General features: G+C 39.3%; 1 protein-coding gene across 1 annotated transcript in view; it reads right to left on the bottom strand.

The window, feature by feature from the left end:
• Positions 1 to 4424: 4424 nt before the first annotated feature.
• Positions 4425 to 19204, bottom strand: part of dip2bb (disco-interacting protein 2 homolog Bb) — a 65949-nt gene continuing 51169 nt past the window's right edge. Inside the window, exons 25-39 of the mRNA XM_033965895.2 lie at positions 18504 to 18616; positions 16319 to 16399; positions 14823 to 14946; positions 14031 to 14152; positions 13116 to 13227; positions 12856 to 12965; positions 11605 to 11735; positions 10568 to 10736; positions 8908 to 9078; positions 8762 to 8823; positions 7762 to 7819; positions 7609 to 7683; positions 6641 to 6815; positions 5385 to 5508; positions 4425 to 4809 (exon numbers count right to left, since the gene is read on the bottom strand). Coding sequence (XP_033821786.1) covers positions 4557 to 4809; positions 5385 to 5508; positions 6641 to 6815; positions 7609 to 7683; positions 7762 to 7819; positions 8762 to 8823; positions 8908 to 9078; positions 10568 to 10736; positions 11605 to 11735; positions 12856 to 12965; positions 13116 to 13227; positions 14031 to 14152; positions 14823 to 14946; positions 16319 to 16399; positions 18504 to 18616 — 1880 coding nt within the window. The 3' untranslated portion in view covers positions 4425 to 4556. The remainder of the gene's footprint in view (positions 4810 to 5384; positions 5509 to 6640; positions 6816 to 7608; positions 7684 to 7761; positions 7820 to 8761; positions 8824 to 8907; positions 9079 to 10567; positions 10737 to 11604; positions 11736 to 12855; positions 12966 to 13115; positions 13228 to 14030; positions 14153 to 14822; positions 14947 to 16318; positions 16400 to 18503; positions 18617 to 19204) is intronic.

Raw genomic sequence — 19204 nt, 5'->3', positions numbered from 1 at the left:
CTGAGTAAACCAACTTGGACCGAACCTGAACCTGACCGGGACTAAACTAGGAAGGGAACAAGACCCAACCAGGTCTACATCAGGACTAAACCAGAATCTAACCAGGACAAATGTGATTTGTAATCTTTGCAACAACTAAGACTGAACCAGGACCTAACCAGGTCTAATCTAGGTCTAAACCAGGTCTAAACCAGGTCTAAACTAGGTCTTGATCCCAATCCAAACAGCACCAAATATGAACCAGTCGTTAAGCAGGTCTCAAAATGCCAATCAAACCAGGTACCAGGTCTAGACTTAAACCAAAAAGGCCTAAAACTGGGTCTGAAACAGCTCAAAATCAATCCCAAAATATATTAAAATGGGGACTAAACTAGTCCTAAACCAGATCTAAAACATATATACTGTGAACTTGGACTAAACCAGAATTAAACTGGGTCTTCAGTAATTTCCCAATAGTTTAAATGCAGGTTTTGGACGGTGAGGGGAAGAGGAGAGAACACAGAGAACACAAATATAAGTAGATTAAAGCTTTGTTACCTGACCCACCGGTTGAGAAGCACTGATTTCTACTGACCACAAACCAAGGTCTTACAGAAGTGGCTCAATTTTGCAATTGCATTTTTAAGTGCTTTTAAATTCAGTGACAAACACATGTTAAAGATGATGGAGGCAGACGTAGGAAGGGAACAAGATGATGACTTTTTTTTTTTCATTTACAACTTTCCGCAAAGACAAAACACATTTCAAATTTAAAACAGAGAAAAAATCGTTCAACTCTTGCTCCAGTCTGCAACAAAACTGACCAAGATCTATACTCCCATCAAGCAAAACATTATGACCACTGCATTAGGACAACTTCAACATGGCACTGACACAATTCACTGTGTCTGAAAGAAAAATCCAAACACCTAAATATACGTTATACATAGCAGTATATTGAATGTACTCTAGAACTGATTTAGTCCTGGTTTAGTCCTGGTTTAGTCCTCGATTGGACCTGGTTTAGTCCTGGTTTATTCCTGGTTTAGTCCTCGATTAGACCTGGTTTAGTCCTGGTTTAGTCCTGGTTTAGTTTGTAGCATGTTTAAGTGATCATATTGTTTTGCTTGATCCATATCAGACACACAATGAAAATGTGTGGACCTTTGAGTGAATGAACCTGATCTCCTTTAAACAGTCATAGAATCATGTGTGGAGAGAATATGAACATTTGCTATTATTTCTGCTTTGTCTTGAAGCTCTTCGTGCCTCAAAATTGTAGTAAAATAGAGGTTTTTGAAAAGTGCTTTGTTAATCCTAACCAACTTTTACCACTGAAAAACACCTTTAACCCATAAATGCAAAAACTATGACATCTTATTTACATATTCTCGTCCTTATTGTCCGACCGCCTGAGACCCGAACCCAAACACATCTGAAGCATTCATATATTTATACAACTGAAGTGTTTTTACAGTAAGATACAGTCTCTAAAATACCAAGAGGATTGTATGGTTACAGTACAGGATTTACTCTTTTGTTTTTTATTCTTTCACTTTTCAACTTTATTTTCATACTGGGCAGTGGTTGTCAACTGGCAGGCTCGAAATTACAACATAAGTTAGTTTATATAATGTAAAGTACAATTATAGTTTTGTAACACTGATAGTGCCTGTACCCAATATTTCGTTATGTCCCAGTCCAGATTTACTGTATAAACAGCTCTCGAGGTCAAAATAAGTCCACTGTGTGCTGTGTGCGTGTAATTATAAAGTGTTTTATTGTCTGTTAATCTGGAAGTGCACGTTAGCATGCTAGCTGTTGTCCTCTAGTTGTGAAAAGTGCTCATAAACTTATCATGGTGAATAACAGGCTCCGTACCACAGCCGCACGCTGACTAGCCTACTGTGTCTTAAAGCTAAAAGTCACTTTATTAAAATCAGAAAACATAAAATAAACAACCTATTAAAATAGATTAACCCCTGACCTCTAACTCACCCCCTGATAAAAATGGTCGTAGTAAGAGATGGTTTGATGGTGAAGCTGTCAATACTGCCCTGAGACAGACTAGCAGAAGTGTGCCGGCTATTCTGTGCCAATGGCGTCTCAAAACACAAAATTACACCCATAATAATAAGAACTAAACCAAAACGCCAAAGCTAAAATAACTGGGTATGAAATGTATTGTATTTATGGGGTGCAACTTCCTGTTCGCTGATGCCATTTTGAGGACTTTTGACCATTGAAAAGATAGGTAATTTTGTTTTGAATTGTTAATCACTATGACAACATCCACACATTTTCATCTCTTTGTGATCCCATAGATAAAGACAGTCCAGTATTTAATCTTAAGTGGGAATGTTTCAAGAAATAAGTGCAAGAAATTTGACAAAAATATTAAAATTGTTTAGTGGGAGACGATATGACAGTGAATAAAAATGGCTCCCAAACCGTCGCCCCGGTGACCACCACTGCCCATAGAAGAAGAACAAACATTAAACAAACCACACGTTAAATGGATGGAGGAATCTATGGCTAGTTCTGTATAAGGCAGGAGTTAAAACGGGGATTATGTAAAGTCTTTTTGGCTTCGACATTTCATGGGACAATGTTAGTTATATTAAGACAATGAAATGTACAGGCTGCTCTGTATACACCCCAAACGCAGTGATTCTCAAGTAGAGCCAGCAAAACCAAAAGAGCTCACAAGACGGCTGGAAATATACAGGATTAAAGGTTCAAGGTGTAACTTTTCCATGTGTGTGTGTGTGTGTGTGGGGAGAGGTGGGGGGTACCTGCTTGTCTCTATGGAAATGTTATTGCTTTGCCTGGAATGTTCCACAGCAGCTTTAAATGTATCTATCTACAAGCCGGTGACCCCATAGGTTTAAGTTTGGTGATGTCACTTCCGGGTCCATCAGGTGATCAAAAATAATGTTTACAATTTCCTCGTATTTATTTAGTGACAACCAAACTCTGTACATATAAATGGACATAGCTAACCTGCTAGCTGGCACGTTACAAACAGGAAGTGATCATGGGCGCACTTTCGGCTCTGGCTGCACTTCACTTTCTATTGAAAAGCTGTGTCCCCTCTCTCTGTAACTGCAGCTGTCAGACTCGTCATTTTTGTCTTTAAATGTTTGTATTAACCCGCTCTACATGATCCTGGGGTTTTTATTTAGCTATGTTGTCCATAACCCAAGATATTAACATTTCCTCTAGTGTTAGTAACAGGTTTAAGCTAACGTTAGCGGTGACCTGCAGTTAGTGAGGTGTACACACTGGTAATCCAATGTTATGTTAGATTATTACTACATTATTTACATATTTGATACAATTTGTGGTTAGCGTGAATTTTTGAAAGTTAATAAAACTCTAAATCAGCAGTGAAGTTGTCGGTCGGACCCGGAAGTGACATCATCACTTAACAATCCCAAGTTATACTCCTATAACTGAGTAAAAACAAGATTATTTGAGGTTTAATGCCATATTGTGGAACTATCCCGGCAACACAATGTCATCTTAACAGAGATTGAACCCTAATCAAAGAAGTTACATAAAAAAAAGATTTAAAATGTGCCAAAAACTTGTGGTAAAATAATCATAAAGTCTAGTAAAACATAGGTTAAAATAATTTGTATAAAACTGTCACTTCCATAAGTTGAGAATCACTGCGTTTTAGTGAATCCAAATTTCATTAAAAATACAATAAAAACAGATACATGCACTGGTGAGTCGTCTGAAAGCAGCGTGTAAAACTCTTCAGTGTTAGTTATAAAGAGAAAAAGAGTGTGTTTTGTGTCGTTTTAGCATAGAAAATTATTATTACTTTGTACAAAATCCACGTGTCCGTTCTGTCCCTACGAAGTGCAATAAAAACGGGTTTGTTCAAGTCGAGCTGTTGCCATTTATATAGTTATATCGTTTTTCCACAGTGAGTTGGAGAGATCTGCTGGTGAAGCTAGAGGAACACTACTGCAGGTAAAGTTGGAATAATCTAGTTTTTATTTGCCTAAAATTGGCTTAAAAATTAGAATATATCTTCAAATTTTCTGCAGAGTGAACTACTAAAATGTTGTTGATTAGATGTAAAAGAACTAAATATGAAATCAACTTTTTTGCTACTAAACTGAGTATATTATGTTTGAATAGCATTATTTACTGTTCCTAAACTGAGTAAGTGCTGCCCCCAGTGGCCACTACAATTCCAAGTACTATGTGACATCACAAAAGACTGCTCTGATTAAAGCCAGGTGTTTCTGATTACAAACACCTGGCTGCAGGGGCGGAGTTTACCCCTCACTCTCCCCTTTAGTCATCCAGACCCCACCTCTCCTCCTCCCCCCTCACTCTCCCCTTTAGTCCTCCAGACTCCGCCCCTCCTCCTCCCCCTCACTCTCCCCACCATGTCATTTAAAGGGAAGCTGATTGGATGGCTCTGACCTGAGGGAGTGATGTCCAGGCTGGGAATATCTGTACAAAGACAGAGAGCCGCAGTCTGGATGCCAGGCTAAATGACTCCAACCTTTACCCGCAGCAGTATTGATTATTATAATGTATTGTATCTGTATTGTTCACATGTTGTAAGCCACGTAGATGGGGTCGAGTTGGTCAGCTAGGAAAGAGTCCCTTAGATGCATGCGCTGCTTCTCGCCCCTGGAGTTGATGGGGATGACTCCTGGATCAACGATGACGACCACGCCCACGATGAGGTGATGCTCCTCCAGAACCACGTTTGTGATCAGAGGAACCAGGTCCAATGCGTCCTGCTCAGAACCGCACAGCTCAGACACCACCACGAGAAGGTTGGTCCATGTAAACACAGCACTGAGGAGAAAGAGAGAGAGGGAGGGTAAGGAAAGCAACTACAGAGTGATTCATTTTTTATAAATCAGACCAACTACTACGCCAAACGAGCCTTAAGACAGCTGTAGTACATCCAGGACGCTGCTGCTCGGGCCCTGACTAGAACCAGGAAGTACTTGACACATGCGTCCTGTGCTCAGGTCTCTGGCTCCTGTGGCTCAGAGAATAGACTTTAAAGCAGCTCTGTGTGTGAACAAGTCTCTCCATGGACCAGCACCAAAGAACATCTCCCACATGTTAGAGCCACATGAAGCATCTCACATGAGGAGGACTAAACCAGGACTAAACCAAGACTAAACCAGGTCTAAACCAGGACTAAACCGGAACTAAACCAAGATTAAACATGGGGAATCGGCCTCTGCTCTTTTAATGATTATTTATGTGGTTTTTTTTTGTTGTATTGCGATTTTAATGTCTTTCTTATTCTGTAAAGCACTTTGAATTACTTTGTGTAACAATTGTGCTGTACAAATAAACTTGCCTTGATTTACCTACTACTAATACTACTACTACAACTGTAATGTAGGATCCCAGACCTCTCAGCGATACTGCGGTGAGCCCGGGATACAGAGATCTCGATGTCGATGGGGTGGTACCGCAGCCCCCTCAGCTCCAGAGTCTCATCCAGGGACCCCACCACGAACAGGGCGTCATGACGATCTGGAAATACAATACATTATACAAGTCACAAGATCAACCAGTGACAATGAGAAACAGAGTGGGGAATACTGAATGCAACAGTTTAGTTTTTTTAAGTTGCACCATGTAACTTTTCCGATATAATTTATTTGCAAGAATGTTTCACAGTAAGGAAATAAACATAACGTCTCAATGCAACAAGGCAGCATGTTTTTTAAAGCAGTAAAAACCCTCCAACTGAGTAAATGCAATATTGATAAGTTTTATATGGTAAAAATATATTTAAAAAAATATAAATAACATCTCCATGGCAAAGTTACATAGTGCCCCTTTAAATTTAGTCCAGGATAGATTGTATTCACATCATATGTAAGCCTTAAATCATATTATAATGCTGTTCCCGCATCAAAACAGACCTGGAGTTGTGTTTTGTTTCATTCACACATGTTTGAGTAACACTTTATTATTAGTCTGTAACATCTCCAAAGCTCAAAATGCTCTGTTCCACCTTGTGATGTCATGAAGTGGTAGTTTTCAAGTTAACAGCTCCTTTTACCTTTAGTTCAGTAGAGATTGACAATTCCAGGACTGAAATGATCCAAATGATTCTAGTGAAGGTGTGTGGAGTTTAAAAACGCAGTGGAGCACTTCCTGTATTACCACTTCATGACACCACAAGGTGGAACAGAGTGTTTTCAGTTTGAGAGAAGAATTCAGCCTAAATATGCAGGGTCTGTGTGTTAAACATGTGAATGAAACAAAACACAACTCCAGGTCTGTTTGGGATGAGGAAACATTAGAACAGATCAGAAAACAGCATAATATGGTCCCTTTAACTTTCAAAATGGCTGATTTGTGGTTGCTCTCTCTGTAATTACTGGACAAATTGTCACAAAACTAAAACTGACAAAAGTTTGAAGTTTTTTCTGTCAAATGATCTAATATACATTTTTACACTGACAAGTATTTCAAAGAGGTAGCACAATTCAAACACACAGACGCATGAAAGCTGTCGATTGAATGGACTTGAACCACAAATTTGTAGACCCAATCCCTAAAAAACATACTGAATCATAGAGCTTCCATAAACCTAAAACTACAACTGCATTAAAAAGAGCATAACCTGATAAAGCCTCTCATTCCATGTTCGTACCTCCACTAGCGTCCAGCAGCTCGGTCCTCTTCACAAACCCCAGGTAGCCGGTGCGGGCCCACAGCGTCTGAGGATCTCCGAAGCTGAGTTTGGTGTTGAAGTGATCGGCTTGAAGACCCTCCTCTCCATAGATGGTGTAGTATCCGCTGGAGTTATGAGGGCTGTGGACCCAGATCTGAGGAGCAGGAGGAGACCAGGTGTTAGACTGGGCTTGAAAACTGGGTTGGACGATATGACAAAAAAGTATCTATCTATTTTGATTTTTTCTTTCCAAAAACAACATAACAAAAGCTCACGATATTGATTTTCTACATTTTCTTCAGTGTCACTTCATTAAGTCCGCACTATTTAATATTTCAAAATAAAATACAATAAAATTATGTTTACGGTAGGCCTCTCGATTAAAGCTGCATCATGTAACGTTTCTGGTTGCGATATTATTGTTTTGCCCTAAGTGTTTCATAGTATGGCATTAAAGCATAGACAGTATAAAGAAGTGGACTGAGTGTGACGTCAACCACAGCATTTGGCTTCAATCAAATGAGGCTAGCTATAGCGGCTAATTTGGAGCCAAGTTCCAACCACGAGTATCATAGCAACCAAAGAGCCAATCCGGAGTAACGCTGTTGATGCTAACACACCATTAATGTTCATATCTTGATTTAGGGACAAAATAGTCAAATAAAAAATCTGTGGAAAGGCGACCCCTTTCACAGTTAGCTTTCATGTTTTTATTTTGGCAATTGCACACCTATAACTGAATAAATTAATTAAAGAATACAATGCCATACAGTGGAACATTCCAAGCCAGTAACATCTCCATAGAAAAAGGTAGTAGACCAAAAAAGTTACACAGTGCACCTTTAAAAATCCCAAGCGGATCATTGTTTATTAGAAAAACTTGTTTATATTCAGTTATGGTTATGCAACAAAGTAATATACAAGTTATGTAAGTGAAGATGTTTTACCTCTCCCAGATGTGAATCACCAAGTGGGCCTTTAGTTTCAGGGTTTACGATTATTACTCGAACTCCAGGCAAAATCTGAAAAGGACATTTTTTAAATATGACATGAGTAAGTTAAGTGTAAGTGTTGTATCTGGAATCATTATGAAATCGTACTTTTCCCGACTCCATCAGTGGAAGACTCTGAGGCGCCCCTCTCTCCACCAGTCGAACTCTGAAAACACAGAGAGAAGGAACAAGAATCTTTATAACTACGTGTTATCTGTGTCATCACAAACAGGCAAAATATTAACGACACACAACAGACAGAACACAATTTTATTCAACATAAAAACAGAACAATACTGACAGATAGACTCTGTGGGATACAACCAGTGCATGCTTAGTTTAAATCAGGCATGCCCAAACTGTGGCCCGGGGGCCAAATGCAGCCCTCAGACCAATTTTTCTTGGCCCTCAAGCTTCCAGGTGACTTGGCCCATGTTACCGTAAACAGTGCGTTTTACTGTACATTTCTGAAAATCCACTTACTGCCCATTTCAAATATATAATTGATTCAGTCTGACTTATAATAACACAGATTTGAAGTATTCACTGTATTGGCCACCAGTCTATGGCCCTCAATCAGCCCTCAGCTTTGTCTATGTTTTTATGTGTGGCCCTTATTGAGAAAAATTTGGACACCCCTGGTTTAAAGCTACAGTATGTAACTTTCTGGAGATGGCACCTGCATGATTCCTTGTAAACAGAAACATGAATCAGTCCTATTGTGCTTGTGTCTCTATAGTTCTCATCTCTGACACTGTGAATCTTTTTTTTTTTTACAATTTACACATTTTAAATCACAATATTCATCTAAAACGCCTCAATAAAAGAAATAACTGACTCCACTGACTTCTGTGTTACAAAACTGTGGTGTCCAGTGTGACGTCACTGTAAACATCATCACAACAAAGCGCCGCATGCTGTCGGCGCCCCCTGTGGACAGCTGCACATCACACTAAAGCAGCACATTTTTTTCATTTGTACCTAAATGACAACGCGACACTGTTGAATCCTACGAGTATCACCAATTAAGAAAATAAAACTGGAGAAGGAAGTGCGTACAGAGCAGTGGGCGTAAAGTTACATACTGCTGCTTTAAAACACTCCTTACCTGTCATGGCGGAGGGATTTCATGTCGACATAAACTGTACAAGGATCAGGTCCAGTGGTTCCCTGATACAAAAACACAGAAGCAAAATCATTACGTCACATGGCAAGTTCTGTTCCTCTATGTAACTGGTACATGAGCGTTCTGACCTGCAGACAGACTGCGAGGTTGACCCTTGACCCAAAGGCAGTGCTGACGGCTCTGGAGGACAAACCCACGTCTTTAAACAGTTTAGAGAAGGAGTGTGACAGGGCCAGACGGGGGCGCTCTTCTGCGATCACCACACAGCTCCGCACACATGACAGGTTCACTCCCCGAGCCTGAAAATGAAATAGTGTCGTTTTAGATGGAAAATAAAACATGTTAAAACCAACATGTTACAACATTTTTCATTGTTCTGTAACTAAATTACTCTTCCCATTACTGTATATTGTCTTCTTTATGTTTACTGTATGTTCATCATTACTATCTAATCTTTGTTCTATAAAGTATATATTCCATATCATGTTTTAGGATGTAAATGTTGTAAGTTTCAAGTTTCATATCTCTGAAGCTAAACAGTAGTTGGATGGGACCGCTGGGCATATCAGGTGTAGGCCTGGGACGATACTGAACTTTTCTGTGACGATTATCATGGCCAAAATAATTTCTATTAATGATTATATGACAATAATGATTAAAGTTGTTATGGATATGAATAATTCTAACTTTAGTAGAGAATATTCTGGATGAGCAGGGCCATCAACTGAAATTTGGAGGCCCGGGGCAATAAGCCTCACATGCCCCCCTGTGATAAAAATTAATAGTAAGAGGGTCCAATTCTGAACCCCTAAGACCCTGGGACCCCAGACAACAGACCCCTTTGTCCCCCCCGTTGACTCCTCTGTGGAAAAAGTCATATTTTTCTGCACATTCAGGTCATGTAACAACGATTATCTTTGTTGGTAGTTATCACGATGATATAAAAAAATTGTCCCATTCCTAATCAGGTGCCACAGTGGAGCGCCAGTGACGATAGAAAACTGTTGTTGCATCCTTAGGCAAGACACTTCACCCAAACTGCCTAATATGAAAGGGGTGTGTATGTGCGTGCGCCAGCAATGGTTAGAGGGGCTGATGGCGCAGATCGGCAGCCTCACTAACGTCAGTTGGTCCCAGGGCAGCTGTGATTACAACAGTAGCTTATCACCACAAAGTATGGAGTGAATGAATGAAAACAATGTAAAGCTCTTTGGGTGAAAGTCTTTATATGTACTTAATGTATGAATTAATTAGTTTGTATAATGTTTTTGTTATCAAAAACAAGATGGTATTTGCCAATAATTGATTTAATACTTAGCCTTTTGACAATTATAGCGGCTTCCCTTAATGAACCTTGAAGCTGCAGTGAGAGTGGGTCCTGAGTTCATAGCTTTGTGACGCACTGGTAGTTTATTGCAAACAAATACGCTGAGATCCAACATGTGTTTTGTGGTGAGAGTTATCAGCAGCGCAGAAGAGAAAATAGACATGGATGGATACAGCAGACTATGATAAGATGAATAAATGAAGGCAAAATTGGCAGTGAAACTGGTGGTCAACAAAAATTATGGCTACCCGGCCCTGACTCTCAACACCTGTGCCCGAGGCGAGTGCAGCTTTTACACACATACGTGCAGGTGCACCTTCCCATGTGAGCCCCGTCCCCTCGGCTCTAGACCAACCAGACGCTGTGCTGAAGTAAAAGTACAAATAGAGTAAGGTAAAAAAAAGTACTCCACTATCACTAACCCCCCTGACGGTCCAGTACTCTGCAGACTGGTCACTCACCTTGAGCAGGTCAGTCTGTGTGCCCAGTCCCTTTGTGCATAGCTCCATCACAGAATAGGAACAAAATGTGTCCCTGATGCGATACTGGCTCAGAGTGGTGAGCCACAAAGACACACTGCTCTCCAGCTCAAACGGAGGAATGAGGATGGACTGGTGCCCCGAGTACACGCTGAAAACCACAACAGACACTTTATTAAACACGTACAGCAGCAGTAGAGGGGTGATATAATGGACATTCACTAAAGGTAGCAGCAATAGACTATAAAGAAGTGGACTAAGTGAGTGTGACGTCAACCACAGTGTTTAGCTCCAGTCAAATGAAGCTCATCGAGGCTAGAGCAGTTATAAAGGCAAATTTGGAGTACCATGGCAACCAAAGAGCCAATCCAGAGTGAGGATGTTGTAGCTAACGCCCCTTCCCGCTGTTTTAGCATGGAAGTTGCTAACGCTAGTGGGAGCGACCTCGGGGAAAGAAGGTAAACATTTTAAGACCAAAATGACGAGTCTGACAACAGCAATTACAAAAGAAGGGATGACAATTTTTCAGTGTAAAGTGAATTGGAGTCGATGGAGCCAGTCACTTCCTATTTGAAACACAGCGGCTAGCACGTTAGCTATGTCCATTTATATCTACAGTCTATGGTAGGACTACATTTCAACAACAAGCAGCTGAGGGATCTTGATTTTCAAACAGTGAAAGGAGGAGGTAGGTATGTAAAGCTGAACTATATAACTTTTTGGGTGACGGTTAGCATCAATTAGTTTACATGAAGATTTTGTTCCTTTGTAGGGAATGTTGAGCAGTATGGCATTAAATATATCTATCTGCATGTCTGCGGAGAGGCGCCCCCACTCAAAATAAGAATGCAGGGGTCTCTGTGGTCGTATTAGGTGACACTCGGGGTGGGGGGGTCTCTATGGTCGTATTAGGTGACACTCGGGGTGGGGGGGTGTCTGTGGTCGTATCAGGTGACACTCGGGGTGGGGGGGTGTCTGTGGTCATATTAGGTGACACTCGGGGTGGGGGGTCTTTGTACCTGGCCAGGCACCAGAGTACAAAGCCCAGGCCGCAGTACGGGTCGAGGCAGATGGCGATTTGCCGAGAGGAGTAGAGCTCGCACTGGAGTTTGATGGAGCGGCATAGAGCGCTGATCGCTGCATGAGAAATCTGAAAACACCAAACACAGAGGAATAAGAAAATAACATAAACAAACATCTAAACAAGGTAAGTTTATTTGTACAGCACAATGTGGTACACAAGTGCTTCACAGAATAACAAAGACATAAAAATCACAAAACAAACAAATCAAAACATAAATAATCATCATAAAATTATTATTAAAATTCAAATTAAACATTAAAAGGCAGAATAAAACCCTTTCAGTCATATGCACAGCTAAACAGAACCGATCCAGGCTCAAACTGAGTTTAAGCCTGGATTTAAACATTGTCACAGTAGAGGCCTGTCTCACATCTTCAGTAAGACTGTTGCAGGTTTTAGCTGCACAAAACTCAAACGCTGATTCCCCATGTTTAGTACTGGTTTAGTCCTGGTTTCATTCTAGTTTAGTTTAATCCTAGTTTACTTCTGGTTTAGTCCTGGTTTAGTCTTTGGTTTGTTCTGGTGCAGTCCTAATGTATCCCTGGGGTAGTCCTGGTTTGGTCCTGGTTTAGTCCTGTTTTAGTCCTGGTTTAGTCCCGTTTAAGCCCTCGTTTAGTCCTGGTTTAGTCCTGGATTACTTCTGGTTTACACAAACCATTATTTAAGCAGCCGAGATTAGTGTTTTTTGTTTTTTTTTTGTTTTTTTTTAGGCGACGAGTCAAATTATTATTTCTATTTTACATTATAACACATTTTTAATCAAATAAAGATTGAAGCATGGAGACTGAAGGCTTCTAGACAGAGAACATTTACAAGTAAAGTGTATTATTGATACTGAAATTACATATATTTGATTATTTTTGTATTATAATTTAACAGTAGTTCTGTGTGTATTTTAGAGTCTGTATTATCCAGACTAGTATTTTATAGTTGACAAGTCACAGTTATTTGGATTAATCGATAGTTGATGACACTGTTAACGTGCCAACAATATGTGGTTTTGGTCCTGACAGCTCCCTTTGGTTTTTGCTGTAGGTCTTTTCAGCTGCATTAACAGAGTTTGGCTTTTCCATCACTTTCTTTTAGTAAACCTTAAAGTCGACTAGTTCACTTATATGTTGAGTGATGTAAAATGGCCAAAGAGCTTCTTAACATGGTTCCACATTTGTTGTGTTTCTTCCCTCACCTTGACCCCGGTCAGCATGCCTGTGGTGGACACGCTGAAGTCCAAGTACGCGATCATCTCTGCGGTTGGAGGTTTGTAGATCTGCGGGGGGCGCCGTCGAGGCAGGTCATCTGACACAACAAAACAGGAGTTAGAATGAAACGGACTAAAGCTAAAACATGAATAATTTAAGTTTGAAAAACACTGAGCCACTGCCACATGACTTTATGTTCAACTAAGTACTGAACTAAACTAAAATGCATTTGTTTATAAAGTCTCACCTGTGTCGATGATCGTTGGCCACGTTTTTATATTTACAGAAGCAGCTGCCTCTTTTGAGCGCAGAATCCTGGTGAGGTTTTGAGTGGTGAGGATGCAGGCGGCTCGACTGACCTGAAGAGACACAAAACAGGAAATAAAAATACATTAACTAGCATTTATCACACAAGCATTCAGTTGGTAGTTATTTATGAAAACATTATTAATAATGATAATCAATTTTATATCTCGCACTCTGAGGACTTCAGGGCCTGGCCTCCTGCTGGTGCCCAGACTCAGGACTAAACCAGGACTAAAGGAGGACTAAACCAAGACTAAACCAGAACTAAATTAGGACTAAATCAGGACTAAACCAGGATGAAACCAGGACTAAACTAGGACGAAACCAGGACTAAACCAAGACTAAACCAGGACTAAACCAGGACTAAACCAGGACTAGACCAGGACTAAATCAAGACTAAATCAAGACTAAACTAGGACTAAACCAGGATGAAACCAGGACGAACCCAGGACTAAATCAAGACTAAACCAGGAGTAAACCAGGACTAGACCAGGACTAAATCAAGACTAAACCAGGACTAAACCAGCACTAAACAGGGCGAATTAGTGTTGGATTTTGTGCAGTTGTGCATATGACTGAAAAGGTTTTATTCTGCCTCTGCTCTTTTAATGATGATTATTTATGTTTTGATTTGTTGTATTGTGAGTTTAATGTCTTTCTTATTCTGTAAAGCACTTTGAATTACTTTGTATATGAATTGTTCTATACAAATAAACTTGCCTTATGTACCAGTTTTTTCTAAGGATAAGACTTTAGATAGTATTTTATCAATTTTATAGTTTTCTTTTTCTTTCCTGCAAAAACAAATCAAATAAATACAATTTCCTGAGCACATTTCTGTTTGGATATAACTTACGTCGATGATCATGCGCACAGTTGGGAGAGTGGCGGCCAGGTTTTGTGGATGAGGAGGTCTGACGTTGACTGGGACACACCCGGCGTAGAGGCACCCGTAAAATGCTGCTATCAAGTCTATGCCTGAAGGACAAGGAACCGATTTGTATCAACAAAAAACAGAACAAGAACAAGATCTCATGCCTCAACATCTCGCAAGGTGAAACTGCAACAAGACTGAGCACACAGAGAATTATTTTGTAAGATATATTAGAAATTTAGCTTGAAAAATTAAAGTTACAAATTTTAATGAGTAGTTATAGTGACTAATTTGGAGCCGAGTTCCAACAGTGAGTATCATAGCAACTAAAGAGCCAATCCGGAGCGAGGCTGTTGAAGGTAGCGTCTCTTCCCATCTGCACCGCTGGTTTAGCCGTCAATCAAACTAACCAGAGCAACCTCAGGGAAAGAAGGCGCCTGATTTGTCTGTTATTAATGTTCATATCTTGATTTACAGACAAAATTGTGAAATAAAAACCCCAGAATAATGTAGAGGGGTTAATACGAGCATTTAAGACAAAATGACGAGTGTGACAGTAGCAGTTACAGAGAGAGGGGCCACAGTTTTTCAATAGAAAGTGAATTGGTTGGAAGCACACCCATGCTCACTTTCTATTTAGAACGTGGCGGTTAGCAGGTTAGCTATGTCCATTTATACATACAGTCTATGATGGAAACAATCCATTATATAGAAAGAAAACTTTAACATAAAAAGCATATATTTGATTTGTTTATATTTGCTCTGTTTCCAGACCTGGGGGGTAGAGCAGTACCACGTTCTCCCCTGTGTTGATGCTTCCTTTCTCCATCAAAGCTGCTGCGATCTTCTCAGCTCTTTTATGGAGCTGGACACATGTGGCTGTGCACACCGTCATGCCCTGGACAACAACCAACACACAATATAACAACAACATAAAGACGTCATTTCACTATAGCTCCTCTAGTGGCACCTGCTTGTCTCCATGGAAACAAGCAGGTGACGGCCCCAAGCCAAATTACATTTTAGATCTGTGAAGAAGCAACCCCGCTCACAGTGAAACACCTGTTTGTAGAAGTATTTGAGCTGTATAAAAACACTTCAAATAAATGTTCACCCAAAGAGTTAATTTAATATTTATGTGTAACACGGCAGCTAACAGGTTAGCTAGGTATGTTTATATATACTAAACAGTCCGTATTTTCCAGACTATACATCACACAGGAATATAAGTCACTCCAGCCAAAAATGCATAATAATGAAGAAAAAAAACAGTCGCACTGGACTATAAGCTGCATTTTTTGGGGAAATACATTTTACAAAATCTGAGACCAAGAATAGACATTTTATCTTTAAAGGCAAGTTATAATAATAACAATAAAATAGAGAACAACAGGCTGAATAGCACTACAGCACGCTAATGTAACACATTTATATTTATTCACCTCAATAAAGCATAGACAGAACTGAATATGTGTCTGGTTTGTTAACGTAAGATGTTAACTGTTAATCAGATAAATAAAGCAAGCTAACAAGTTTACTCTGGATCTCACTCCAAATCACTAAATCCATTGAATTCTTCATCCTCAGTGTCGGTTCTAAACAACTCCACCTGCTCTGGAGGTAGATGAAGTGCCACTTCCTTTTCTGCATGGCTGTCATCAGACTTTCTTTTAAATTTTTAAATTTTTGTTCAGTCTTTCAGTCTTTCTCAGATGTCTTTTAAAGTACCATAATGTTGATTTTTTTTTTATTTTCAATGGTACATGAGTAGTAGATACTGGTACACAAGCGTAGAGCGCCCTCACGCGGTTGTCAGTGTGACAATAACAAAGATGAAATTATATATTTTAATAACTTCACATATAAAACACATCTAAGTCTCTCACCCCCGGACAAACTATGAAAAAAAGACTTATAGTCCAGAAAATATGGTACAGTCTACATGGCAGACCTTGCAACAGAAAAGTTACGCAGTTCTGCTTTAAATGTCGCTTTATATTACGTTGAGCGCCTCTAGTTGAAGTTTGCATTTGAGGGCTAAAACTTGAACTCACTGGACACCTGCCGCTGCCACTCCTGCCGCCGCAGTCTGAACACACTGCTGTGCTTGTCAGTCAAATAATAATCTTCAACTTTTTTCTAGTTTTTGTAGAAGATGTCAGTGAACTTTACAAGTTGGCTAAATTTAAAAAATATTAAGTCACCTTTAAAAATGTATTCAAATGCTAAAAATATATAATTAGACAAAGTGACCACAGCTGAGTACTGACCTTTGCATTGAGCAGTACAAATAAAACATGGTCTGGATCGCTCTGGGCCCTCCACTGCAGGGCCTCGGCCAAGTACTGGTGCTGAGGGAAAAACAAAACACAAATCAGATGTTTTATCTACAAACATGAGAGAAAGTTCTTCATTTTTTGTTACTAAAGCCACGAAGGGGATCAGTTTAATATCTGGTTATTACAAAATACAGCATCTTTAACACATTGGTACAGACAATGACCAGCTCTGGATGATAAGCAAAATAAAAAAGCAACACTATGCAACTTTTCTGAGAGCTACCAAACCAACTACCAAAACTGGAGACATCATTAAAGAACAAACACTGTCATTATTTTTTGCATTTAGATGTTGAGATTGTAAAGATACATAGTGTTCCTTTAACCATTAGCCTAGCTTAGCATATCTCAACAGAACATGCATTTATGGTAAAGTCCAAGGGCGGTTCTGTGGGGGGGAGTGATGGTCAGTGCCTCTTTAACTTTTAAGGCTCCCTTGGTCCCCTACAGGCCTGTTTAAGAAGTGCAGCAAAAAGAAAACCCCACTAACAGAGGAACACAGACCTAAATACATAAACATGAAGTCTCATCTCACAATCCCAGCTCATTATCAGGACATTTTATTCAGTGGAATAAATTCAGTCACTGTAGCAGCTTGGCATGATGGGATATCCTCAGCCTTAGGAGAACTAAGAGCCTGCTTTATGCCCTTACGCCACCAGGGGGCACCATGAGTTAATAATTTGTTTTACTCATCCAAGCTGCTTCTTCAGTTGTGGTCAGATTTCTGCTGGACACTGCCTTATATCTAGCTATATCTGTCTCCCTTCAGACAGATATACGGCAGTGTCCACCAGTAATTTGACCACAACTGAAGAAGTGGCTTGGATGAGCAGCCAAACGCCTTCATGCCTACAACTTTTTGCCCAGTTGACAGATTTTCTTTTTCTTTTACTATGGATCAGACCTGGACGACTGAGGGATTACACAGATATTTACTTGTCGATATAGACTGAGAGATGGTAAAAATAGAAACTATAAAACATGTGATTTTTTTAATGTAAATATTTAATGAATAAATATATATAAAAAAAGAAAACAACAAGGCCATTTTAATGGGTTCTTCAATATAAAGTACCTACATTTCTGCTCTCCATTTTATTTCATTATAAATATTAATAAAGAGAAGCTACACATTTATTCAAACTTAAACTATCAAGAACACATTAAAACACCAAAAAACAAAACAGGGCTTTAAATCAATTATGCCCCCATTATGGCCCCGCTTTAAAAGAGTGTAGAACCGCCCCTGAGAGTGCTAAGCTCAAACACAACAGGGCTCAGACACTGGGTAAAGCACAGGTAAAGCATTATAATTAAAATGTAAATTAATGTAAAACAAATGAAGAATGAGGGAAGTAGCCAGCGGGTTGTGGTTGGTAGATTTCTTACCATCACAGTTGGCCACATACAGAGCTACAGCGAAAGAAAAGAGGAGAGAGAGAGAGCGATAGAAAGAAAGAATAGAAAGGAAAGAGAGAGGGGTAGAGGAGAAGAAGCCAGAATCTCTATTATAACTACACAACTATCAAACATAGTGTGTTCAGGTTATGTTAAAAAAAATGTACAAAAATATATTTAAAAATGGACATGCTGATGTACACTGCAAAAAGTATGTCAACATGAGCTAACACGACTGGAATTTTAATTATGATTTTAATCATCTGGATTTTTAAGTTTTACTTATTTATTTTATGGTTCAAGCTTGTGGAGAAGTTTGTTTTGTATTTCAACTTCAAATAATTACTTTGCCATAGTAGCTCAGTATTACAATAAAATGGTAAAAAAAATAAAAAAAATAATAATAATAATAATTAAAATACATTTAAAAATAAATAAATAAAGCTATAATGATAAAAACTATAAAATATAAATAAAATAATTAAATTTGGAAAATAAAATAAAAAAAAAACTCATAAAAAAATAAAATAATAATAATAATAATAATTAAAAGAAAATAATTAAATAAATAGGGATAGTGCAGGAAGATAGGTTAAAAAAAGAAAAAAAGAATTCAAGTCGTTTTAACTCATGTCAAAGTCGTTTTTGGAGATATGAATTTCTCGAAAAAAATAATCAAATGTTTAAAGTTGGTTTTAAAGTTTAAAGTTTTTACCTTTCGGATGAGATCCTGGTCGTCGATCATTCCCAGGTCTCGTCCGGCAGCCTGTGCAATTCTCTTCCCGGCCACTAGGTTTCCCACCATGACAGATGCAGGGCCAACTCCAACTGCACATACAACAAGACCGTGGATCTGTTAAATAACTGGAGCGGGTTTTGCTGTTTAGAGATGTCTTGACTAGTTGCCACTCATTGGTACTACAACAAAAAAATCCCTCTTGCCCAGAATGGATTTTTCTCATAGAGACCAATATAAACTCAAGCTTCTCGTGTTTGGCTGACAGGGACTCACAGGGACTGACAGGGACGGACAGGGACGGACAGCTTTTACAAAGTTCGGCAATTTGTTTGCTTAATTTTGAATCATTCTCTTTTTCACAGCTCAAAATACTTCAGTTGTCTTAAAAAGTGCTTTTTAATTGTTAGCTTCGGCTCCACTCCAGCTCCTCTCATTCTGATTGGTCAGAGTCACATGGATGGGTGTAGGAGCCATTTTGACTGCCTTTCATTTTGCACCTCCAGCCTTTGTGGGACGCTGTGGTTTAGATGTTTCGCATCAGGTGTTTGGAGGTGCAGAGGCATATGATTTTTGAACGTGTCTATCAATGTTCCACTGTGATATTGTGGCAAAGGTGAGCCAAATAAATGTATTTGCACTACTAACCTCTGGACTCTTTTCAGTAGTTTGGAACACAC

The sequence above is a fragment of the Periophthalmus magnuspinnatus genome, chromosome 5 (assembly GCF_009829125.3).
Source record: "Periophthalmus magnuspinnatus isolate fPerMag1 chromosome 5, fPerMag1.2.pri, whole genome shotgun sequence".
Lineage (NCBI taxonomy): Eukaryota > Metazoa > Chordata > Actinopteri > Gobiiformes > Gobiidae > Periophthalmus > Periophthalmus magnuspinnatus.
Note: the sequence above shows the minus strand (reverse complement) of the source record. Positions and strands in the feature narration are given on the sequence as shown.